The sequence below is a fragment of the Sorex fumeus genome, unplaced genomic scaffold (assembly GCF_029834395.1).
Source record: "Sorex fumeus unplaced genomic scaffold, SorFum_2.1 ptg000030l, whole genome shotgun sequence".
Taxonomy (NCBI): domain Eukaryota; kingdom Metazoa; phylum Chordata; class Mammalia; order Eulipotyphla; family Soricidae; genus Sorex; species Sorex fumeus.
This window is the reverse complement of record NW_026606087.1, coordinates 7,492,997-7,519,333: the sequence shown is the minus strand read 5'-3', so window position 1 is coordinate 7,519,333 and position 26,337 is coordinate 7,492,997. Positions and strand designations below refer to the sequence as shown.

At 47.5% G+C, this 26,337-nt stretch overlaps 1 protein-coding gene across 3 annotated transcripts in view; it reads left to right on the top strand.

Annotated features, from left to right (window-relative positions):
* Positions 1-11,679: 11,679 nt before the first annotated feature.
* Positions 11,680-26,337, top strand: part of AMPD3 (adenosine monophosphate deaminase 3) — a 49,743-nt gene continuing 35,085 nt past the window's right edge. The window contains exons 1-2 of one of the 3 annotated variants that reach the window (XM_056116118.1): positions 11,680-11,774; positions 24,037-24,262. In XM_056116118.1, coding sequence (XP_055972093.1) covers positions 24,042-24,262 — 221 coding nt within the window. In that variant the 5' untranslated portion in view covers positions 11,680-11,774; positions 24,037-24,041. Of the gene's footprint in view, positions 11,775-11,868; positions 11,946-18,484; positions 18,504-24,036; positions 24,263-26,337 lie in introns of those variants that run through there. The other 2 variants (XM_056116117.1, XM_056116116.1) reach the window with 2 other exon arrangements.

Genomic DNA, 26,337 nt, shown 5'->3' with positions numbered 1-26,337 from the left:
CACGTGGATGTGTGTGGGGCAGTGGGAGAAAAATGCATCTTGGGGAGGAAGAAGTCATAGTCTCATCTGAGGCTCTAATCTCTCTTTCTTCTTACCTCGCAATAGTTCTAGGGTCACATTCATACCAGAATTTGAAATCTGAATTTTGAACTACAAGGCAAGAGATGAAGGGAAGGGAAGAGATGAACGGAAATGAAGGAAAGGCAGAGTTGAACCAAGATGAAGGGAACGGCAGAGTTGTATGGACTGAGTTGAATGACAAGGGAAGGTTGAAAGGGCAAGGCTGTTTGTGGTTGTGATTCTTTTTTTTTTTTTTTTTTTTTTTTTGCGGTTGTGATTCTTGCTTGTGAAAGCCCTGTTGCATTGTCTCCCCAGGTTGATGGAATGGTTAGGCTAATGAGGTGTAGAAGACCATGAGTGACACAAAACCATGGAGTGAGCTAGAGCAATAACTGAGAATGATCTTGTACAGAGAGTCCTGGAGGGAAGCAGAGATGGGGTATCTTCTAATTACATAGACTATGTTCCTGCCAAGAGAGAGATATGTCCTGGGGAGCAGCAATTCCCTGACCACCAGGAACATTTGGCATCATAGAGCGCAGAACCCAGGCCTCCTGGCTTTATTCACTAACTCTTCTTTAATCCTATTCAGAGAGTCTCCAAGCCCAAGATTCCCCACTCACTCCAGGACCCAACACCAATCCCGCTTCTGTCCTGGGCTTGGTGCCTAGAGCACCTTCCCCTACTTCCTCTCACAATAGTTCCATTTATAATCCTGCCTGAATTGGGTTCTTGGTTGAGCTCTCATTCTCATGTATGTTCCAAGTACTCAGGTTTGATTTTCTTCTTTCTAAAATCTATTTTAGAGGAACATTTCCAAAGAACGCCCTAAATCAACCCTGTCCAGTTCTGTCTTGCTGACTACATGGGATTAAATTCTGGGCAAGGAAACCTAACCTTACACTGGAGGGGAGATGCAAGCGGGGGGAGGTTGTTTTTCCATTATGCCAGAATGTTGGGGTGAGTTCAATGCCCTTCCACACCTGGACCCAGGAAGCATGGTGTTGGGGACTCTTCTTTCAGACAACAGTTATTCCTGAGGAACGACTCCCACCCCCCTGTCAGACCATAAACTACAACTTCTGTCTCCTCAATGAGGAGAAGGCCTAGGATTCTTTGGTTTGAAAACTGGTTATGTCACAAGCTCCAGTGAAGGCACCCTGAGAAGCAGAGCCCCTCTTACTATGTCCTGGAGGGAGATTTGGCTGCTGCAGACTTGAAAACTATAAAAGGAGACAAAACAAGTGGGATATGGAGGTCATTAAGCTCTCCTGAACATGTGCACATTGAGGAAGCAGAGAGGAAAGCAGCAATGGGAGCGCACACCCCACCCACACCGTTGTGGGCTCCCCCAAATGACAGAAACTTCCCAGTGTCCCAGTGAGATTGATGGGAAGTCACTCTGGTACCTGATCTTCTTGAGGTGTCCCAAGCCAACAGACTGGCACATTAGGGAGTTTGGAAGAGAGGGGATAGTGATGGGAGGAGAAAGAGTGGGGCAAGGTGTGAAGGTATGGATTCTCAGTGGTCTTCACCACCGGTGTATAAAATCATCCACTGAAGTGTAGAAGAAAACAAAGCCTTCTCTGTCTCTCTCTGTCTCTGTCTCTGTCTCTGTCTCTCTCTCTCTCTGTGTGTATTTGAAAATAAAGAATGAATATTTTACTGATACTACTATATGGATTGACACAGGCACACTTACTCAGGTCCATGCTATGCTTCATAGTGGAGGGGATCCCTAGAGAAGAGAGGGACTTTGACAAAACCAGAAAATCATAGCATCCTCACTGGTACTGTGGCTTTTAAAGAATTGTGAGGTCTTATAAGTTACCTGAGTCTAGGCAGTAGAGAAACATATTCTACAACCATCCTTTAACTAAACTAACTCTCACAAAAGGAACAAGTGACTTAAAAGGATTATTTTAAAAAAACCCACAGATTAAAAATAATACAAATTCATAGACTGAAAATATAAATAGTGTAAGCAGAAGCAAACTCAGAGCTACAAATTTTCTATGACTAATATGAGATCCATTATAATGATAGTCATTTCCGAGATGGGTGTCACCAGGAAAAGTTCCAGTTCATTAAAAAGGACACAAAGGGTACTGAGGGTTCCTTCTGACACAGACTCTGAGGGACTGGAGTGATGAGCTGGAAAAAGAATTTTCCAAAGAGCAAGACGTCTAGACAAGAGCAAACTATAATTTATTAGTGGAGACACTAATCAGAGGGATGTGACAGGGACCTCAGAGGGAGTATTTTATCTTTCTTGGGCTCTCACTAAGGTGTCCAGCATACTGAAGATGTGATGTAAGGCATGCCTTTATTTTCACTGACATTGGAGTGGATGGGTAACTGGCACCCATAATGAGCTAGATGGGGAGTGAGTATTGGCAGGGGTGGAGAGTACTGAGCCTCTTTGGTCCTAAGAGTGAAGGAATATGGGAAGGGAGTGAGTAGGGCAGAGAATACAGAGCATTTTGGGGCATATTTGGCTGATTGTTTCCATGGCTGATTGTTTCCATGAGGACTTTCTTGTACAAACTGGGTGAACAGATGGGAATTTTTTCCCATGGGAACCAAGTTAGACAACTTTAAAGTCTACTTGAAACATGAATGTAACCAAAGGCATAGAAGGGCATTGGAGGATCAAATAACAGTATAAACACCATTGTGATCAGCAAGACAAGGAAGTCCTATAAAGAAGGAGCGTGAAGACAAACCTTCACAAGCTTTCATCTTTTTTTGAACAGGGTATAGTTCAAGTGATAAAATCATACTTACTTATGTATTTTGGAAGCATTATTAAGTGTACCAAACAGAATTAGAAATGTTTTTGAATCACATCTTTTACTTACTAGTAATAGACAAAATGTTAGTCACTGTCATTGGGAAAAAGTACTGCACTATTCTATGAACTACTATAAAAGTAACTGAATTGCTGCAAAGAAAAGATGGCTGCACATAAAAATGCACTCGGTCAAAGACACACAGAAGACATTGAAGATTTGAAGGGAAAGTTTTAGAACACATGCTGTGTTGTGGAGATTGGCCAAAAGGGATATAAAGGACTAACACGTTTCACCCCAGGGCTTCAGCCTTTCAATGACAGCGCTCACAGAAGCACTGTGAACTGCTGAAGGAAAGATGCATTTATAATGACTTATTCAGTAAACCAGGCTGTGGCTTAAGAGTCACAATGTGAAATAGAAAACTGAAGGGTGGAACATAGAGAAACTATATGAAATCCATCAACTGCACCTTTCACTTACAAACTGCAACAATAAAGAAGTGGAAGTTAGAGACTTACAAAATACTACAGGATGTCAATAACAAGATCAATTTGGAGTGAAAAAAATTCGAGTGGGCCCAGTAACATCTCCACTTTGAGACTTGTTGTTACTGTGTTTGGCATATCCAATATGTCATGGGTAGCTTGCCAGGCTTTGCCATGTGGTCCAGATACTCTAGGTAGCTTGCCGGGCTCTCTGAGAGGGGCGGAGGAATCAAACCCGGCTCGGCCGGGTGGGCTGCATGCAAGGCAAACGCCCAACTGCTGTGCTATCACTCCAGCCCTAATAGAAAACTCTATAAAGTAAAAAAAAAATCAATTAGCATATATAGTAAATAATTTAATATTGGCTATAACCAAATAGCTTCATTGGCAGGGGTCACACGGTCACGGTCACTGTCCTCCCGTTTTTCATCGATTTGCTCGAGCGGGCCCAGTAACATCTCCATCATGAGACTTCTTGTTACTGTGTTTGGCATATCGAATACATCACGGGTAGCTTGCCAGGCTCTGCTGTGCGGGCGAAATAATCTCGGTAGCTTGCTGGGCTCTCTGAGAGGGGCGGAGGAATCGAACTCGGGTCGGCCATGTTGGCCGCTTGCAAGGGCCAACTATAGCTATAGTACAGCGGGGAGGGCGTTTGCCTTGCAAGCGGCTGACCCAGGTTCGATTCCCAGCATCCCATATGGTTCGCTGAGCACCGCCAAGGGTAATTCTGAGTGCAGAGCCAGGAGTAATCTCTGTGCAATGCCAGGTATAACTGAAAAAGCAAAAAAAAAAAAAAAAATTGGCAGGAGAACCCACAACAAAATCCTTATCTGAAAGATATGAAGTAATGAACCAAGAGGAATGAGGGGCCTAAGGCCAAGAACAAATGAATACCTACATGGACTATTTCATCTATACACCATCTACCACACAGGTTTCAACATGGGCAAAGAAAAACTAAGTGGACCATTTATATGCCCAAAGAACCCAGAACTACAAAAACTAACCTGACTGAGCCCAGTGCCTGAGGAAAAAAACACTTAGACCAGGTGCCCTAAAATGTACTAGGAAAGTCCTAAAGCAGCATATTTTGGGGCTAGGATATATTTTTACCTTAAAAACACAATGGATACTTTAAAAAAAGTCTAGGGACTGGAGAGATATTTAAGGCATTTATTTTTTACAGGATTTAAGGCACCAAATGTGTACCCCCATCACTGCCAGCGGTGATGCCTGAGCTAGACCTGGCCCAAAAGGCAAAAATTATTTCTGAAAAACTTTTAAAAAATGGTAACAACATAATTTAAATATGCAGCATTAATAATTTTTTAAAATTAATTTTAAGCAAAATTTTTGGGGGGAAGTAAAAATTATTTTTCTTGGCTCTGTATTTTATATTAAGATTCCCAACAAGACTTGAGTGTGAAGAAAATTTGTACTTTCATAAGAATAATTTTGTTTTATTTTGGAGCCTCAGCCAATCATGCTCAGAGGCTATTCCTGGCTCTGTGTCTGGGAGTTGCTTCGGGTGGTGCTTGGGGGATCATGCAATGTTGGGGATTAACCTGAGCCCTGGGCAAGTATGCGTACTAGCACCTTGAGCTACTCCAGTGCCTATAATGATAATTTTAAATTTTGTTTTGCTTTTTGGGCCACACCTGGTGTTGCTCAGGACTCATTCCTGGCTCTGTGCTGAGGGATCACTCCTGACAGACTGGGAGACCATATGGGATGTAGGGGATCAAACCTGGGTGACTGCATGCAAAAGCAAGTGCCCTACCTGCTGTACTGTTGCTCTGGCCCCTATAATACTTTTTAAATGTTACATTTAAGACTATATTTCTCTTAACAATTTGGTGATTTAACGAACATGTTTCTAGAATAATTCTCACCTGTCCCCTAGATCACAACTATAATCTTTAATGATTTTTTAATGCTTGTTGGAGGTCTTTTTTTCCACTTAAACATCTCATATTAAAGATGAAATTGGTGATTTTTTTATTTCTGGATGACAGATGAAAAACTGTCAGTGATTTTTTTTTCTTTTTCTTTTTGGATCACACCCAGCCATGCTTAGGGGTTACTCCTGGCTCTGCGCTCAGGAATTTCTCCTGGTGGTGCTTGGGGGACCATATGGGATGCCGGGGATTGAACTTGGGTTGGCCCCGTGCAAGGCACTGTACTATCGCTCTAAAGAACCACCAGTGATTCTTTAATCAAAATCTTAGCCTATGCCCAGAAAGTTGGCTTAGAGGGCTAGAGTGCTTTGTGTGTTGGACTTCCAGTTCCAGTTTCAGTCCTGTATCATATGGCCCTAGTATTGCTAGGGTGTAGTGTACAGTCAGGTATGCCTTTGCACCTGATATTAATATAATAACTAATGAAAGCATAATAACTTTAGTGATAAAGTTTCACTAAGGACATATTCTTAGTATTCCCCCCCCCCCCAAGAATCCCCAGGTGGTTGTTGCAGTAAAAATTAAACAAAAAATGCAGGCAAAAACCCTAGGTTGATTTCATGGTAATTAATCATGATTTAAGTTTAATTTTGAAATCACAAATCTGAGTTCTTTATTTCTAGCTCTAGGGTTTGCAGCTTGCTTTGTAATTGTGCAATTCAGTTGCTTTATTTTTGTCAGCCATTTTACAGCAGCTTACAGTTGATAGTAAATTACGATATCTAGGACATTGCCTATGGTGGTGGATGCTTGATGCTAAAAACAGGAATAAGAAAGATGATTACAATTGTGTTTTGCAGTATGACTATAAAGTTTGGTTTTCAAACATACTGGAGTGTGTGTATTTAGTTAGATTTTGTGTATGTCTGTCTACATATACATAGTAATAATTTTCTTCAGAACAGTTCTTGAGTAAATATTCATATAATGTGATAGTAAAGGGTATAAGCTCTGGAGATTGCCTGGGTTGAAATCCCAGTTCAAAAAACAAGCCTAAAATCCAGTATGACTTTCGGCTTTGTTCTTGGAATCAAACCTTGTGGCGCTCTGGGGCTTCTCCGTTTGGAGGTGTCTTCCCAGCATTGCTCCTGGTGCCATGTGGTGCAGGGGATTGACTGTGGGGGCCTCCTGTATGCAAAGCATGAGTGCAGTCCACCGAGAAATCGCTCTAGTACCTATAAGGTGTGAATTGAACAAGACATTGCTTCTTTGTGAAACAGAATCCCCATCTGTAAGATGAAGATAATGGCAATGTTAATTTTTATAGTTACAAAAATAAAAGGTAGGAAAAAATTTAAAATTGCTTAGAACAACATCTTTCACAAAGTTAGTGCCAAGTAACTTTAGGTGACTGGTTGACTTTTTACTATTACTACTCACATGGTTGTTGGTGATGTTGGGTGGGCATTTCATGGCACCTCTCCAGAAGAATAATTATCCTTTTGTTAGCATGAATCAGAAATATCTATTTGGATAAAACTGATATTGAAAATGTTAATTTTTATCATCCTGGCTAATGATTGTTCAGCTTCACTAAGAATAAAAAGTACTCTTTTTTTTTTCATAGCAAACAAACTTTAATGCACATCTCCATGTGAAAACTGATCTTAATTTTAAAAGTCCCATTCATGGAGATTCCCAGCATCTGTATAGGAACGACATTATTTTTCTCAGACACCTGGGATTCAATGGAGACCTCTTGCTGGGCAGGGGTCTAGCAGGCACCTGGTCTGACGCGGGCTTCTATCTGTGTCCCCCGGGTGAGGTGCTGCGGGCTCGCTGTGCCTTGAGTTAAGGACTCTCGTCAACAGTCTATGGGACAGAGGTGCGAATCTCTTGGCTCCCGAGCGTTGGCACCTGGAGATTCCGGCCCTTGGGGCTGCTGGACTTGGCCGGGCATCTGGGGCTGCACCAAGATCTTGCGCACCGTGGTGCCCTCGCTGGAGCTGGTGTGGAGGACAGGGGCGTCCGAGTGGTTCCCAGCGGTCGGGCGCAGGGATGGATGTGGCTCCGGCACGGTGGTCTCAGGGCGAGGCTGCAGAGAAGGGAGCCGTAGTGGACGGGGTCCGCCAGGCCAGGCCAGTGCAGGATTCTGGGCAGCAGGAGGGTGGCCCTGGACGGGCACTCCTGGCGGGCATCTCAGGGCAGCCTGCAGCGATTGACCAGTGAACAGCTGGGGCAGCCGGAGTGAGGAGTGGCAGTGCACTGGCAAGAGGCAAGGAGGACAGCCAGCCATAGGCAGCGTGGGCATGCTCGACCAGATGGCGGGGGACGGCTGCGGGCGAGGCAGTGCGTGGCTGGACACCAGGCATGGGCCCACAGGGGCGCGTCGGAGACTGGGCACTGGCTTCTGAGTGGCCTGCGGGGCCCGGACCAGCGGCTGGACAGCCATCCTGCTCCCGTGCGACTGCAGATGCTTGGCCATCCAGGATCCCACGGCCCGGCTCTGCAGGCGGAGCCGAGAGATCCAGCCCGCCCCCCTGCTGCCAGGCGAGGTGGAGGAGAACGCCTGGCTCAGGCTGGAGAAGCTGCCCTTTGCGGTTTTGGGGACGCGCCTGCTACCCTGCACGGAGGCCAGCGAGTGGCCAATGGGGGTTGCGTGGTCCTAGACGTCGAAAGAAATGTGGGTGGCCGGGTCCGGGGAGCTGGAAGCCCGGGCCTCAGCGGTGGTCACGGCAGCCCCGTCAGCGTTGGCCTCGATATCGCCGGACCCCGGCTCGAAGGTCCACCGAAACCAGCTGGTCCACCAGATAAGATTCAGGAAGTAGCCGCCCACGACCAGGTAGATTAGCTTGTCCCAGTTGTCCTCCGGGACGCGCATGGTGGCCAGCAGTAGCACGATGCCCACCATACTGAAGGAGACGGTGAACCAGGAAAAGATCAGGCGGCGTTGCAGGGCCTCCACCCGCTTCGGGTCGCGCCACTGCCTCTTCCTGGGCAGCGCTGTGCTGCCCTGGGACCGCACCTCATACAGCGAACTGCTACGAGGCATTTTTGACCTCTGGCCTGAAGCTCGGCTACAGGCCAAATGAAGTCCAGGAGGCCCCTGGGTCTCCTAGGCACCTCGTGTGGGCGTGGCCTGCAGTGAGGTGTGGTGGACAGGGCACAATGGGCAGGGAGAGGTGTGGTGGACAGGGCATAATTGGCGGGGAAAGGGGGAGGGGCCAGGGCCCGTGTGTGCCGGCCTTGCCCGGCTCTGCTTGCCCTGATTCCCTGCCCTGCCCCTGACACATCAATCCAAGTTGTCCTGTGTGGCGGGTGGTCTGTGTCCTGGCTGCCTCATCCCAGGTCTGCGCCTTCCAGGATGACAGCGAGGTTCTGGTGGAGAGCCAAAGTCAGCCAAAGGAACTCCCAACAGCCAGTGTTGGTGCCTGGTTCCGAGGTTTCCATCGTTTGGAGGGTGCCAGGTGGTTCTGGGCTCTTAGGTGGGATGCTGGGAATCGAACCCGGGTCAGTTGTGTGCAAGGCAAATGCCCTACCCACTACACTAGATAGCTCCAGCCCCAATTATAGGTTTTGGGATACAGACATAGCAGATTCTTCCTGTGTTACATTATATCATCACCTAAAGTCCAGTTATATTGCAGTAAACAGGAAAACTGAAAATAATAATGAAGAGAATATTAATTCAGCATTTAAAGAAATGACTTAGACTTTTAATGAACACTGTGCCTAAGAACCAGTCTTCAAAATGCTGTCCCTACCACAGTCTGAAGAAATTAGTTTGTCATACAGCATTTCTTTGGGCCGGAGCGATAGCACAGCAGCAGGGCATTTGCCTTGCAAGCCGCTGACCCGGCCTAGCCGGGTTCAATTTCTCCCCCCCTTCCGAGAGCCCAGCAAGCTACGGAGAGTATTTCGCCCGCACTGCAAAGCCTGGCAAGCTACCCATGACGTATTCGATATGCCAAGCACAGTAACAACAGGTCTCACAATGGAGACGTTACTGGGCCTGCTCAAGGAAATCGATCAGCAATGGGAGGACTGTTATATATGAAAAGGAATAAAATGTCCTTAAAATCTCCTTTCATTGTTCTTTTCATACTTTCCAGTGAGACGACTGTGGGTCTGTCAACAAAGGTAAGTCAAAATTGGCTGCAGAGAGAGAGTCAGGGAAGAGGGAAACCAGGGTGTTCTGGAAACTTCCTAACCAGTACTACAAAATAAAACCAAACCAAATCAACAACAACAAAAAAATCTGCATAGTACATATATTTATCATCTGTACATTTCTATGAGTTCCAAAATATTATAGAAGCACGCAATACGGTTCTAGTAAACAGAATGTCAATAACAAGATCAATTTGGAGTGAAAAAATTAAGGCAGGTTATTTATAATAATTGGCAATAAAATGTGGAATGTCTGAAAAAAAAATTTTGAGGGGGGCTACACCCAGAGGTTCAATGTATTTAGGAGCTTCTCAGAAAGGTGCTAGGGGATGCTCCAAGGGGTGCTTGAGGGACCATGTGGTGCTGGGGATATATATACCATGTCTAAGGGAGAGCTATCTCCTTGGTGTTGAAGATCTTTTATATTAGTCAAAGGTTTACTGATAGCCTCCAAGGCAAAGAGTTTTAAGTTGTGGAATTTAAAACTGCTTCTTAGAAAGGTATCAAATGATCTCACCTACATGCCAGCTATAAAGAAACAAAGTGAGGGGACAGACAAAACTAAAGAAGAACAAACCAGTGGAGACCACAGTACTGAGGCTGTCATGAGCACCTTGAAAACGGATGCCCAGGACTGGTTCCATGAGCATGTGATCCTAGTGACAAAAAAGAAGCATGTCACTTCGACTTTCATAGCCACAGTCTTCATAATTGAGAAATTTACTTTTTAGTCTATATAACAGTCTTCTAAAACAAGTTTTAAAGTGTTAAAAACAATCCCCTTTATTACAAATATTTACACAAGGAATCATGGAAATATTGAGGCCACATGGATAAATGGAATGGAATTTCACTTTTGAAAAATTAGTGGATGAAATTGAAAAAGAGGGAAATATGATTTAATAAGAATCGTGCTACAAAGGTAGAGTTCTTCTATTTGGGTCTATTTCTCTTTGTGAGATCTTTTATTTTTGGATAGTAATGCCCATTAGGACTAAGTATTGCCATTAACTGAATTTGAAAGCATATTTTATTGCCTTATAAAATATTAAAACAAGATTTACTAAAGGAATTTTTAAACATGTTGCTCTCAATAAACAGAATTTTGCTCAGAACTTTAAAGTGGAAGAAGGCATGTTGTACCATCCATCAAATATGGAGTAATTAGAAATTGTTTCCTCTTCACTGTAATGTCTTCAATGTGCTTTATAATGATGTCAAACCTTGAACTTGCATGACATCTGTAAAGAAATCAATTGTAAATATCAGGCAGAAGAAATAGAGTTGGTACTTGCTAAATGAGACAAGTATGTGAAAGCACAGGGCATGGTGGGGACATTCAGCTCATAAAAAGCCTTTTATTTCACATTTGTGACAAACTGGTGGGAGAGGAGAGGTTAGAGAAAGAAGGGGCCAAATACACAAGTGTGGTCCCAGAAAGCAGAGTCCTTAGTAGCATTTCCTGATATTGGAAATACAGGTTCTGGCACATTCCTGGAAGGAATTAGTTGTCTTAGGAGCTAGTAAGAGGACCTTCAGGAGGTTAGAGGTACCATCTGCTGGTCATGAGGTCGTCGAGTCACTCATGATATATATCAAACTACAAAGTCAGCAACAAAACGAAATCCAAACTACCACAGCCTAGTGGAAAAATGTGCCTGTCAAGGTGGCAGGCTGGGAAGGGGCTAGAGAGAACTTGGGACCCCTGGTGAAGGGAAATTGACACTGGTGATGGGATTGGTGCTGGAACATTATATGTCTAAAGCTTAACTATCAATGACTTTGTAAGTCATGTTTTTTTAATAACATTTTTAAAAAGTCACTAATAGGGAGGAGGTTGTTAAAATCACACTGGTAATCTATGTACCTGCCACTACTTTTAAAAATCTATTCTGTGGACGAGAACTAAAGAGAAGTCATAATAAAGGTATAAAACCACAGACCCAAAACAAACCCTCCAAAAATCCTCTCAAACTAAAAACCCTGAAAAACTGCCACACACACACACACACACACACACACACACACACACACACACACACCACTCCAAACCATAGGAGCTGGTGGGACTCCCAGCAAGGGTAGAAAGAGGGTACAGGAGGGGGGGGGCTGGGATTCCCTCCCCCCAGTGAAAAGCTAGGGCGCTATAGAGCAGGAAGACTGCAGTCACTAAAGAGTGTCGAGAAGGGGAGAGAGGGGAGCTGCGGGCACCTCCAGAACCCAGGCGGTCCACGGAGGGAGGCGTGGTCAGCGTTTCCCTGCCGAACGGGCCAGTAAGGAGGTTACCAGGAAGCCACCCCCTGTGGCCACTACCAGGTCCCTTTGGACTGCGAAGAGAGTGTCCCACCCAGCCGGAGCAGAAGGTTGGAGTGTGTGTGTGTGTTTGTGTGTGTGCGCGTGCGTGTGTGTGTGTGTGTGTGTGTGTGTGTGTGTGTGTGTATGTGTGTGTGTGTGTATTGGGAGGGGCAGGAAGGTGATCTAAGCCCCACGCCTTGGAGAAAATCCAAGCTTGAAAGCCGGTTCAGCTCCAGGGAGTAAGTCACCTTTCGGGGACCGGAACCCCAGACTTTCACTTTGGGGAAAGTGCTGGCGGGGTAGGGGGGGTGCCGAACCCGATGGGGAGCGATCGGTGAGGGGGAGGAGGGTCCCCGGCGGCGGCGGCGGAGGCGGGGTCGGGAGCCTGCCCGGGGCGCTTCCGGCCGCGGGCCCGCCGAGCCCCCCACTTTCCCCGGCGCAGCGCGACGCGGGCACCCCGGGGCCGTGGGCAGGCCCAGGTGGCCCCGGCGGCAGGCAGGGCCCTAGCTCCTCCGGTGCTCGCAGGTAGCCTCCAGGGTGGGCCACCCCGCGCCCATACTAAGAGGCGGTGCCCCGACCTCGGGCGGGGCCTCTCGGGCTGGAGGTTCCGCAGAGATGCGCCCTTGCAACACTCGGTTCCTGCACCTGCTAAAGGCCGCCCCTGCAGGCCCCCGCCCCACACCCCGTACGAACCCGGTAGCGCGCCGGACCCTGCTGCTGACCTTGGGCCCGAGGTCCGCCCACCAAGCGTGGCCCGGGGCGGGGTCCGGGCGCTGCGGCTCCTCCTCGACTCACTGAAGCTGCAACTCCCGGGCCTGGGGTGCGGCACTGCCATCCCAGGAGCAGCCCGCACTCGGCCCGTCTGGCCATGCCTGTCCAGCGGCCTTAGGGGACCCGGCCGCATCCGGCTTTCTGGCGGCCTCTATGGAAATCGCCAGGTTCAGAGAAAATTAGGGACCCGGGACTTGTCCAACTCAGCCCTAAGGCAGGTTTCCACGGACCTGAGAACCGACCCGATGCGATGCAAAGGCTGAGGGCCAGATGACTAGGATGACAGTGATGGGGTCGTTTGAGGCTTCATCCTCGACTCTCTGACTCCCTGCCAAAAAGAGGAACACTGCGGTCTCTTTTCTGCCCTTGAACTTACTGGTCGCTGCTTTGCCAGAGGAGCTGCTGGTGACTCCTGCCCGCTGGCAGAAGCCTGGGGGGAGTTTTGAGAGGCCCTGGTACAGGAGACACTTGCTAATTAGAGTGTCACTTCCCCAAACTGCGAAATCCTTGTGTGCAGCTGAAGCTGAATGGTGACATAATCACAGAGGAGCTGGGTGAAGCATTAGAAGGAACTGTAGTATCGCCCGAGCTTTGTTGGCCTCTAAGGGTGTGGTGACCAATATCTGGCCATCCTCAGGCTGAAGAGAGCTGGCAGCCATCCTCATTGGGGACATTCCTCCCGGGGCAGTAAGCGGGAGTGCTGAGTGGTTGTGGCACCACAGCCCCGGTCAGCTGTCACCTCCTGGAGTGTTAACAGCGGGTGTGGACGAGATGACCTGGTCTGCCTGCTCTCGCTGCAGCCCCGCAAGCCAGCCAGCCTGTTCTGAGAATCCTGGGGCTCGATGAGAGATTCTTGAACTCTCAGCCCTACCCTCAACCTGTCTTCCTGGTCTACCCCCCAATCCCCACTCCAGGATATTCATCTCTTACAGCTGCGAAGGCCATGGCTTTGGACTTTCATATGTCAGGGGCCCAAGAGTATGAGCTACTCACCCCTGCGTCAGGGGTGAGTAGCCCGCAGCTGGGTGAAGGAAGATTTTGAAAGATGTGGCCTATTGGTCCCCTTGTTGTCATTGTAGTAGGTGAATCAGTCTTCAGGTGGCCTTAATATCAAACCTAGATCTTGACAATCTTTTGAATATATAAAATGTAGTCTTAGGGTGAAGCAGGGAGATACCTTTTATTCCCTAAAGATACAATTGGCCTTCCTGGTCTTTCTCCACCTGGATATTCATCTCTTAGTTTTCCCGTGCTGGCTGCAATTAAGGCCATGGCTTTGGGCTTTCATATGTTAGGGGCCCAAGAGGATGCACTCATAGTTGGAGCTAGCCATATACAGTCAGCAAAAATTAACATCCATACATGACAAGATTGTTTCTCCTTCTGGATTCATGTTTACACAAGTTTTCTCCTCCTTTTACTCAAACAGGAGTTAGACAGAGTGCTTGTCCTGAATAATGTTTAGTAAATAATGTTCAATGAAAGGTTTTGGTGTCTAGATGAAATATCAGGTTTATTTTTCCAGTTTAACTCTCTTGTACCTACCAGCATGACTATGAAAATGACAAGGGTGGCAGTAGATCATGCTTTATAAGCACTATATGTGTATACTATATTATATGTACCATGTACCATGTATGAGCCTAAGCACTTAATACATACTAACTCATTTATTGTCATGCAATCTATAAAGTGGGAATTGTTATTTCCCCCCAAATGATAGGGAATAAATGGAGTGAGAGAAGTTTAGTGACTTGTCCAAAGTCATGCAACTTATTGTATGTTATGGCAGGGACTGAACCCAGGACTTCACACATGCAAGGCCTGTGCTCTATCACCGAGTCATACTCCAAGCCCTGAATTCAGAGTTTATTTTCTTTTTTGGGTCACTCCCGGTGATGCACAGGGGTTACTCGTGGCTTTGCACTCAGAAATTACCCCTGTCAGTGCTCAGGGGACCATATGGGATGCTGGGAATCAAACCCGGGTCTGCTGCATGCAAGGCAAACGCCCTACCCTCTGTGCTCCAGCCCCCCCTGAATTTAGAATTTTAATCATATCCTGCACTAATTTCCCCTAGCTATAGGTAAATTCATCTACTGAGTTTAATCATTCATATGTTATTTTATGTATTCAATTTTCAATAACTATTTATTGGGGCTTCAGACATGGAGATTTCATAGTGAGATGGATAAGCCTGTGATGGAGTTGATATTCAGGAGGTGAAGTCCTTCTCTCCCAGCTCCCCCTCTGAGCCATGCAGTCCTTAGAAATGAGAATGAACCCAGCTAGGCAAAAGCACAGCATTCTTTTGGGCAAGGGGAGAATAGTATCTTCTTTAACTGAGAAATTTTTCCTGCTTTTGGAAAGCAGGCACTCTTTTTGTTTACAAGAGGCATTTCTGTGACCAATTGGACTGCAATCCTGTCTTCTGGGCAGCAGCTGCAGGTCCTGGGCCTGGATATCCTAACTTGTTACTGTTCCACAAAAAGGAAATGAGGTTTTGTACAAAGGACCTCAGGAGAAGTGACACGAGCTTAAGGTGGAATCACGTGGTCCTGAATGGAGCTCAGCTGAGTTACGATTTCCTCCTAAATGCACTGGTTTCTTCCAGAAGGTCTTCAATCCCTTTGGCTCTAGTAGTACCTTTGATCATGATTCCAATCTATGCTGCTGCTGCTTCCTCCTCCTCTCCTCCTCCTCCTCTTCCTCCTCCTCCTCCTCCTCTTCCTTCTTCTTCCTTCTCCTTCTCCTTCTCCTTCTCCTTCTCCTTCTCCTTCTCCTTCTCCTTCTTCTTCTTCTTCTTCTTCTTCTTCTTCTTCTTCTTCTTTCCTCCTCCTCCTCCTCCCCCTTCTCCTCCTCCTCCTCCTCCTCCTCCTTCTTCTTCTTCTTCTTCTTCTTCTTCTTCTTCTTCTTCTTCTTCTTCTTCTTCTTCTTCTTCTTCTTCTCCTCTTCTTTTTCTTCTTCTTTTCTTCTTCTTCTTCCTTTCCCTCCTCTTCCTCCTCCTCTTCCTCCTCCTCCTCCTCCTCCTCCTTCTTCTTCTTCTTCTTCTTTTCTCTTCTTCTTCTTCTTCTTCTTCTTCTTCTTCTTCTTCTTCTTCTTCTTCTTCTTCCTTTCCCTCCTCTTCCTCCTCCTCTTCCTCCTCCTCTTCCTCCTCCTCTTCCTCCTCCTCCTCCTCCTCCTCCTCCTCCTTCTTCTTCTTCTTCTTCTTCTTCTTCTTCTTCTTCTTCTTCTTCTTCTTCTTCTTCTTCTTCTTCTTCTTCTTCTTCTTCTTCTTCTTCTTCTTCTTCTTCTTCTTCTTCTTCTTCTTCTTCTTCTTCTTCTTCTTCTTCTTTCCTCCTCCTCCTCCTCCTCCTCCTCCTCCTCCTCCTCCTCCTCCTCCTTCTTCTTCTTCTTCTTCTTCTTCTTCTTCTTCTTCTTCTTCTTCTTCTTCTTCTTCTTCCTTTCCCTCCTCTTCCTCCTCCTCTTCCTCCTCTTCCTCCTCCTTCTTCCTCTTCCCCTTTCTCTTCCCCTTCCCCTTCTCTTTCTCCTCTTTCTCCTCCATTTTACCATTTACTCCTCCCATCCTCCTCCTTCTTCTGGTGGGGAGAGCCTTCCAAGCTGTGCTCCAAAGGACTGGTGGGGGTGGCGGGTACTACTTGGCTGACTGGGCCAGTGTTGAGTGCTAGGGCTTGAGGATACAGAGATGCCTGGGCCCTATAATGCTGGAAAATGTCAGGGCCATACCAGGTGATGCTCAAGAGATCAGGCAGTGCTGGGGATTAATCCAGGTTTATGCATATGCAAACCAGGAGTCCCTGACCCCTGTGCCATCTCCCTGAGCTGTGTCACCTCAGTGAGACTGTTGCCATCTCTGACCAGGTCTGATGGAGTGGCTTTCAGCCCCATAGCTGGGCCCCAGGAAAGTATCTCTCACTAGGGTGGAGAATGAAGGCTCAAAGTCGGAGGCATTTTCCAAAGCTGGTGCCACAGGATATTAATAGGTGTTTTTTCCCTGTGGTGGCAGTGGTGGGAGGGTCAGATATCTGTGCTGGGTTAAACAGCTGAGCAGTTTTCTTTCTGCAGAACTTCAAATGTGTTTGGAATCTGCTGGTGGGAATTGTGCATGAATCCTCACAGGAGCTGGAGTATGTGCTATTTCCCAGGCCTCTGACCTTTCCTTTTCCACAGACTATGCTTTAAGATGTGCTTGTTAGACTATTGATATTCTGGGTAAATGTACAATGTGAAGTTCCCTGGAGGTGTGCTCTGGTAGCTTCACAGATGTCTGGGCTAGGGTGCTCCCCTTTGCCATCCTTACACCATCAGCCCACCTCCCTCCCCACAACCCACCCACAGAAGGACTCCTTAGTCCCTCCTCCCTTCTGAGGATGGGAGTTTTTTCTTTCTGTGCTTTAAGTCTGTTTAATTATTCAGTGAATAAACAGTACCCTCTTTAGCGGTGCTTGTAGCCTGCGGGTAGCACAGTTGGTGAGACAGCTGTGAGCACAGGCTGGATGGACACTTGGGGTATCTGAAGCTCAGTGGCAGCATGGGAGGGTATGCCAACCTGGATCCAGGAATTCCTGTGTCTGCTCAGGAAGGTGCAACCTCACAGTTGGCATGAGGCAGTGACTCAGGCCCAGGCTTGAACTCGCCTCCCAATCAACAACTGACTCACTGTTTCTGGAATCTCCCTCCAGGATTCCAGCAGCACCACAGAGACTGCCCTTTTGCTGGAGGTCTTCCCCAGACCCCTACTGTTTTACTAAGTCTGGAAAGACTGGAAAGACTGGTGTCTGCCTGAATCTTCCCACCAGCACAGGGTTTGTTTCCTCTTACAGTGCAGCTGAAGGATGGAAGTTGGCACCCATGATGCTGTTTATCTTCACCCCACTTGCTATTGGAGGGCCGCTTCTGGGGGTCACTTGAGGGAGTACCACTCCCCTGTCCCTCCCCACCGTGTTAGGGAGAGCAGCAGCTGCTGCTGGTAACAAAGAGATGGTCTCAGCTTCAGAGATGGAGACCCTCATGTGAGCCAGAGCAGCCCTGGGAAGACAATAAGAAGTGGGGTGCCCGGATAGGTTCTGGAGTGTCAGTGGGATGTCCTGCTCTCTCTCTCTCCCCTCCTCCCCTGTCCTTCCCCTTTCCTTCTCCCTCATTCTCCTCCCTCCCCTCCCCTTCCCGTCCCTTCTTCCTTCCCTCCTCCTTCCCTCTCTTTCCCCATACGCTGGTAGAATTCCTCAGGGTGCCCAGTCACATGTGCTGTAAGCAGGGAGGAAAGGAGTGGGACACCCCCAGTTTTCCACCTTTGCCTGCTCCTGGGAAAGAGGGAGCAGTTAAGGGTCTTCCTGTTTGGAAGCCAGAGGAGGGGGCAGGAGCTTCAAAAGGTAACTGAGCCCAGAGCGCCCCCTATAAATCCTGAGGTGCCCTCAGAAGGGTTGGCCTTAGGGGACCCCTAGAGGGGGACAGACTGTGCCCTAGATGAATCCCCTTAGTGGGAGGAACCAGGGGGCCAGGCCAAGCCCCAAGTCGGGGTTCAGAACGGAAGCAGACCAGGTGATGGTATCGCACTTCTTGGCTCGGCTTTCCGGAGGAGCCTGGACGTTGGCGGGAGGGTGTGGCTTATCTGCGGCTGGCTGGCGGGAGCTGCCAGAGCTCTGCCTGCTTTGGGGCAGCTGCAGCTTGGGTTTCTCACTCTGGAGAGGACTGTGACCAGGCCAGGACTCTGCATTCAGGAGACAGCAGCCATTTTGCCGTGGATAACTGGCATAACCTGGGACTCTTGGAAATTTTCCACTTACATTTCATATTCACGGAACAATTTCCAGCCCGGACTTTTCCTGCTTTTGCTCAGGGCTGCTCGCAGCTATGCAAAGCAGAGACCTCCCACCCCAGCTGGGAGCTGCAGACAGGATTCAGCCAGCCCTTTCACACTGACTCAGCGTGGCCTCCTGGGGAAGCACAGCCACCCCCCACTGCCCCCAAAACAGTTGTCTGGGTGGCATCCTCTGGAATAGCCATGGAGACTCCACCGTCAGGCTCAGGTAGGTGACTCCCCTTTGGTGGGTTCTGAGGATGGGATTCTGGTCACAGCAGGAACAGGCTTTATTTGCATCAGGAAGGAATTTCAGAGATCTCATATCCCCTTTCTTGAGGAACTGTGGGTGGCTGTTAAAAAGTCACTGGTGGAACTTGGTTTTGTTGCTTGCTTTTGTTTCTTAGCTCTCTGACTTTGGGATGCTTCTTCATGTCCACGGGAGGGTGTTGAGTGGGACAATGAGATAAGCTGTATCGCTAGCTATGCTGTAGCCTTCACTAAACCTCCTGAGCCCGTTGGCTTCCGCTGCTGAACAGTTCAAAGTCAGGCTTGAACTGGAGCTGAAGGGCTGCCCAGCCACCGTGCCCAGGGATTTCCTCCATGTGCTGAACCTGGCAGGACTCAGTCTCAGAGCAGAGATGATGGTACCTGGCAGTAGGGCAGGCAGGTGGGAGCTGCACTGTGAGGGCGTCCTGAAGACCCATGGCTCCTGAGACCCCTCTCCACAAGCAGACCAGCACCCCAAGAGGGTTCCCATTGACACTGGGGTATGCTGTATGAAGGCAAAGAATAAGGTCCTCAACAATTACTTAAGATATTGAGAGTAATTTGGTAGGAGATTCATATGGGTTTGTGGTTTTTAACCAAAAAGCAGTCAAGGGATGGGAATGTGGTTTAGCAAAAGAGCTCTTGTGTGTATGTGTGAAGCCCTGGGTTCAAATCTTGGAACCTGAGCACACAACAGCACACATATACACCACATTCTCTCTCTCTCTCTCTCTCTCTCACACACACACACACACACACACACACACACTCATGCTTTAAAAAAGAATCTTTTTTGCTTTATTATATATATATTTATTTTTTATTGAATTATTGTGAGATAGACCCTTACAAAGCTGTTCATGATTAGGTCTCAGTCATACAGTATTCCAACACCCATCTCTCCACCAGTGTACATTTCCCAGCACCATTGTCCCCACGTTCCCTCCCATCACCCCCTACCCCCTGCCTGCTTCTATGGCAGGTTCTCTCTCTCTCTCTCTCTCTCTCTCTCTCTCTCTCTCTCTAACATACACACTCATGAATAAAAAAAAGAAAAGGATTTTCATGGGAAATGTGCCTTGTCAATCTGGGGAAGGTGCTATTGAAGCAGCAGCCCCTTAGTTACTGTAGAATCTGCTCAACCAGCAACAGGTAGCAATTTTTCATGATCCATTTTGGATAAGACTGATTTTAGAGTCATAATTTAAGTAAAAAAAAAAAAAAGAAAGAACACTCTTTTGGTAGAAAGATGCATTCCAAAAGCTGTTTAATTGGCTTGAGCAAGTTAAATGTGTTTGCTGGTAAAAGCTGGCCAGATCTGGCTTAAATGTGTTCAGACATAGAGGAGCCCCCTGCCAGCCCCACCCCTATTTGAGGAGCCTGGGGGCTGTGGCTGGGTCAGGTCTGTGTGGGGGAAGTAATAGGTGGGGGCAGGAAGAAGGTGGGCAGCTCTGTGCAGGGATGGGTCATCTCCCTTTGGGCCTCTCAGTGATGTGGGTTCTGTGGGAGAGTGCCCTAATTGCCAAAACCGAGGCTGTAAAAGTTTCATGTTCCCACTCTTTTTTCTCGTTCATTCAACTCTTAAGTTCTTTGATTTTCTTTCACTCTGCTTTGTACTTTTTAAAAATTTTTATTATTGAAACACCATGAGGTACAGTTGTAGACTTACAAATTTTGTGCTTGGGTTTCAGTTATACCCATCCCTCCACCAGTGCCCATTCTCCACCACCACTGATCCCAGTATCACTCCCACCCCCCATCCCCCCCACCCCACCCTGCCTCTGTGGCAGGGCATTCCCTTTTGTTCTCTCTCTCCTTTTGGGTGCTGTGGTTTGCAAGAGAGGCATTGAGTGGCAATCATGTTCGGTACTTTTCAGAATGAGATCACAGCAGCATTAATGATCAAAAACAGCTATTGCCTCATAGTCCAGACCATCATTTAAGCCTGTGTTTCTCTTGCATCTATTGCTCATAAGAGGATGCACTTCCTATCACAGTATCACAGTCTTACATATGAACTTTTTATTAAGTACTATTTCATAAAATTGGAGATAGTGCCATGGGCATGGCTCTTGCCTTACATGTGGTTGGCTCTGATTTGGTCTCCGGCACTACATATGGTCCCCTGAGCACTGCCAGGAGGAGTACTTGAGCATAGAGCCAGGAGAAAGCTCTGAGCACTACTGAGTGAGGCCCCCAAACAAAAAAGATTATTATTATCGTTAGTGTTATTATTACTACTTTGACGTGGGCTGGATGGTTTTGGGCTTTTTGGCTACACTGGGTGGTGCTTAGGTACTACTTTTTACTCTGTGCTCAGGGGTTAATCCTGGTGAGGCTTGGGGGATCATGTGGTGCTGGGATTGAACCATGTGGTGCTTGGTCACGTGCAAGGCAAGTGCTTTAAACCCTTGGGCTATCTCCTGGCCCTTGTTTTGGGCGACTCAGAGAACTGTATGGTGCTGGGGATTGAACCAAGCCCCCTGCACAGAAAACATGAACCTCAGCCTCTGAACCATCCCCCTGGCCAGATCATTTGTTTGTTTGTTTGTTTTGTTTTTTTGTTTTTAAATTTTGTATCCTGATTGCATTGTCCTGATAATTTTGACCTTGTTTTCTTAAATTTTTTAAAGTGATATGCTCTCTGGCCAGATTTTTTTTTTTTTATCTTGATTGCATTGTCCTGATAATTTTTTTTTTTTTTGCTTTTTGGGCCACACCCAGCGATGCACAGGGGTTACTCCTGGCTCTATACTCAGGAGTTACTCCTGGCGGTGCTCAGGGGACCATATGGGATGCTGGGAATCGAACCCGGGTCGGCCGCATGCAAGGCAAATGCCCTACCCGCTGTGGTATCTCTCCAGCCCTGTCCTGATAATTTTGATCTTGTTTTCTTAATCTTTTTAAAAAGTGATGTGCTCTAATTTGGATGTTTTGAAGCTATTTCCATGAAAATACCTTGTGCTTCAGATCCTTTTTTAAGAAGCAATTTCTAGAAGTGGACTTCCTCTATCCAATGCCTCAGTACAGGTAGTTTGGGGCACTGCTGCCTACCTGAGCCCAATAGGCGTCTCTGCTGCCCTTCACCATGACCTCAGAGGGTGAGAGACCCTGTTGGTTTTTGCTTTATCAGCTCTTCCTGGGTTTAGTTCTTTGTCTCTCTCTTCTATTTCTTTCCCCTGTCACCTTCTTCTCTAAGCTTCTGCTCTGATATGTTCCAGCTTCCTCTTCTCTCTGCTACCATGACGTGGAAACCTCCACTGCTCTGTTCTTTTTCTTCTTTACAGATGACAGGCTGTCTTGGTGCCTGCTGCACATCTGCAGGCTGAGATGCTCTCCTTACCCATTTCCTCCCACTCAAGCCCTGGAGGGCAAGAGAGGCCCAGGGGATGCCTGGCCCTGGGCGTGGCAGGAGGGAGGAAATTGGCTTCATAGTCATGGGGCCCACAGACATACTTTGCCCGTTACCAGCCTGCTGCCCTCCTTCCTGTTTGTACTATGAATTAGATGCACGTGCTGCAGAGACCGGAGAAGCAAGCGTCCCTCTGCCTCTAGAAGTCTCTTTGGTACCTAAAATTATGGCACTTAGAACTGACAGGGCCTTAGAGACTACTTAGTCTAGTCCCTGTACCTCACAGATGAGAAGATCGGGTGGCACAGAGAAGGACAGGGTCTTCCTCCCTGTAATTGCTTCCTCTCACTGCCAGAAAGCATGTGGGAAGAGTCTCACCTGCCCTCCCTCACCAACCTGACAAAGTCACTTCTCTCTTTAAGCCTTCCTTAAACCCTAGTCACAGGTGGACAGGAAACACCTTTCCTAGGAACGTTCCCTGGCACAGGTGGCTTGTTGAAAATGACGCGGTATTCACCTCTTCTAGAGTGGGATGCTGGGGACCAAGAGGACATTTGCTGAACACTCAAATAGACAAAGGGAAGTTGCACAGCCTAGTAGCTGAGAGCCCAAACCTGGAGACCAGATGCCAGAGTTCGACCCCCTGAGCAGAGGCTCAGCAAGGAAAAGTGTGGGAAAGCAAAAGGCAGATGCCTGTATGTTCGTTGACTTACTAGAAGTGTGACCCTGGGCAAGTTGGTTCTCTGTTTCTTCATTTTCTTACCTAGAAAATGAGAATAATACGAATATCTGAGCCAACAAGTGAAAAGCACTTGGTTGTGTGTACTTAGTAAGTGTGTGCTATAAAAGTGCCAAAAGAAAGACAAATGAGGAACCAAATAGGTGATTTAGGCAGCTCCAGAGAGCAGAGAACCAGGATGCAGAGATGCCTAAAGGATATATTCTGAGGAAATGAGTTTTCAACTGGTCTAGAAAAGGTAAAATGTTTCTCTGTGCCAAAACTTTTTTTTTATGGGGGAGGGAGCACACCTCATTGTGCTCAGGGCTTATTCCTGGATCATTCCTGGGAGTGTTCAGGTGACTACATGTGAAATGCATGCAAGGAAAATAAGCAAGCATCTTATCCCCTGCACTGTCTCCCTAGGCCCATATCCCAAAACCTGTATTTGATTTGCTACAGAGATTTTGGGAGAACGTTATGGCTGATTCTTGTCAGCTAAAATCCTCTTTTCTAGATTTTGGTTCTTATGAACAGCGCTGCGATGAGCACGGGGGTCCTCTAATGTGAGGTACAAGGAAAGCTAGTAAGGGAATAATAAGTGGCGAACAGCAACAGAACCTGAGGACTATTCATTCTATAGAACTGAGCTTATGAAGCGGGTGAAGGGGCTTAGATAATAGTGGAAGGAACTGGACAGTTGGTGGAGGGTTGAAATATTATGTACACAAAATCTTAACATTAACAATAGTGTTATTTGTTGCACAGTGACTAAAATAACATTGAAAAATAACATGTTTTAAAATAACATTTAAAGTTCTTTTTTACATTTATGTAATGTAGGTTGTGGCTTTCTTCAGGGTTCAGCTCTCATGGGACCTTCCGTGAATCATTAAGCCGTTCCTTTGGGCTTTGGGCTTCCTCTCTGGGGAGTGAGGATAAGGTTTGCTCTTCATTGCACCCAGAAAGGCCTCGGCACATTTGGGAGGTGGCAGTGGTGCTGGAACTTCTCCTCTCCCTTCCTCTTCACAGAAGCAAAGTGAGGAAGGACAGGGTGGCGAGGACACTGCATAGTCCCTGAGTCTGGGCTGATGGAGGCACACTGGGTCAGAGAGTGGATCCTTCACTCTGCACGTTTGCTTTTTCATGAAATGTGAGCGGCCCTTTTCTCATCCGCTCACTTACTGAGCTGATTTTAAGAATCAGCATGCTGGCCTCCCTCTGGAGAGATCCTGAGGAGAGAGCTAGTTGTGAGAACAGGGTGTGTGTGTGTGTGTGTGTGTGTGTGTGTGTGTGTGTGTGTGTGTGTGTGTGTTGGGGGGAATGGGGGAGGGTGGTGCTGACCCTACTTCAGTTCTTCTCCCCACACTGGTCACTCAGGCCATTCACCATTGAGACTGACCCCTATTCTCTCTCTGCTAGCCGAGATGCCACGTCAGTTCCCCAAACTGAACATCTCTGAGGTGGATGAGCAAGTTCGGCTCCTGGCGGAGAAGGTATTTGCTAAAGTACTTCGAGAAGAGGACAGCAAAGATGCACTCTCGCTCTTCACTGTCCCCGAGGACTGCCCCATCGGCCAGAAGGAGGCCAAGGAGAGGGAGCTGCAGAAGGAGCTGGCCGAGCAGAAGTCACTGGAGACTGCCAAAAGGTTTGTTCCCAGGACTCAGCTCTTGTATGGAGTGGGGTGGGGACCCAGCAGGTAGCACATCCCTCTCCCTTCATGGAAAGTGGCCTGACCCTGTGAGTGGAGAGGGTTTTTTAATCACGATCACTCAATTCATTGAAGGATACGCCAGGGCTTTTGATTGAAAAGATCACAACCACTTGCTCATTGTTGCTTGCTTAAAAAGCTGTCACAGGGTGGAGTGGGGAGGAAGGTCTGCCTCCCAGGACACTGTATATGTCTCACCTTCAAGCATGGTGAAATTCTGAGCCCTCTCTGAGACCTGGTCAGTCACCTGGTCCATCCAATGGGACCTCCTTATTTTTAGGGGTGAACCCTTCTCTTTCTTGGTAGGATGGACTTTCAGTCTTTGCTTTGGGACTGGTGTCCAGAGACAGAGCTCCACCAGGCAAATGCTTTTCTTTCTTGGAAGATTTATGCGGGGTATAGGTGCAAATGGCCAGTTCTAAGTGCCAGGCATGTGCTGGGTGAGGTGTGGTGGCCACAGGCCAGGAACATGGTCTTCTTTGGAGGCTAAAGAAACTCGACCCAAGAGGCTGAATTTATGAACTAAGTGGTCTGTAAAGTCTTCTGTGTGTCTCAGAAAACAAAGGTTTTAGTTCCTTAAATAGGAGAAGAAAAGGATACTGGAATTTTTGTTGTTGTTGTTATCAGGAAAAAAAAAGTTTCTGAGGCCAATTTGCATGCCAGAGTGGGTTGGGGCCTGTCATCTGCAGATGGAGATTGTTCTCTTATCAATGTAAGGCTCTCAGCAAAAAGGGAGTCTTCTTGCTCCAAGTCTGAAGAGCTCTCTGTGGTTTCCAGAACTTCCTCTGCAGACTCTTCTCTGAATGTTTTGTTCCATCCCAACGTACTGAGTTGTGGTGGTCTCCGTTGGTGTACCCAGCCAACCCTTTTGACTGGAAGTCCTTTAGTTTTTTGGTTTTTGGGGGCCACCCTTGGGGCACTTAGGGCTATCTCCTGGCTATGTGCTCAGGGATCTTGCCTGAGGGATGTTCAGGAGCCATATGTTGTGCTAGGGGTTGAACCCAGGTCAGCCACAAGCAAGGCAAGTGCCTTATCCCTTATACTCTGTATCTCTGCAGTTCTTTTTAATTATTATTTTTTTCTCTTTGGGTCACACATGGCAGTGCTTAGGGCTTACTCTGGATTCTGTGCTCAGGGACCACTCCTCAGGTCCTGAGGTAGGACAATGTGGGGTGCTTTGGAATGTGTGCGAGGCAAGTGACTTTACCTATACTGTCTCCCTGATCCCTGGAATTCAAATTCTTTCTTTTTTTTCTTTTGGGCCACACCTTGTGATTCAGTCCTGGCTCTGCACTTAGGAATTACTCCTGGCGGTGCTCAGGGGACCAGATGAGACGCTGGGAATCGAATCCAGATCAGCAGCGTGCAAGGCAAACACCCTACCCGTCTGTCTCTCTCTGGGTCCTTGCACACCAGCTTAGTTGGGGAAGTGATGGAGGGGGCTGAGGTAAGAAGATGAGTTGCTTCACCACCAGCGCTGACAGGCTGCCTGGTGGACACAGATCCCTGGGCCAGTGTTTGGCTGCTGGCTGCCCCTGACTGAGTGGATAAGGAAAGTTCCCTCAGGGCCTAGTTTCTTCCTTGTTTGTAAGCAGGGGTGGGGACCTTGTCTACCTTCAGGGATATAATGAAGGATAAGTGAGGAATGCAAGGCCTAGGACAGTACTTCAGTCAGCACAAGCTCCCCGGGGAACCATGCTGTGACATTTCCTGCTGTGGAGTGTGACATTTCCTGCTGTGGAGATGGCAACACGAGTGAGTGCTGGACTCTGCAGTTCCCAGTCAGGCTTATCAAGTGGTCATTCTAATGAGTGCAGTTTTGCAGATTAGGAAATCAAGGTTCAGAGAAGTAAAATGAACTTGTACAAGCGTGAATGGCAAGTATGTGACAGAGCAGAAACTAACACCCACTTTTTCCCTTCCTCCCAAGCGGTGTTCAGGAGGTCCAGGTGTGCCACTAGCTGTTCTTGGCTAGCAGTTCAGTGCAAGAGCCTGAGGACACAGGGCTGCTT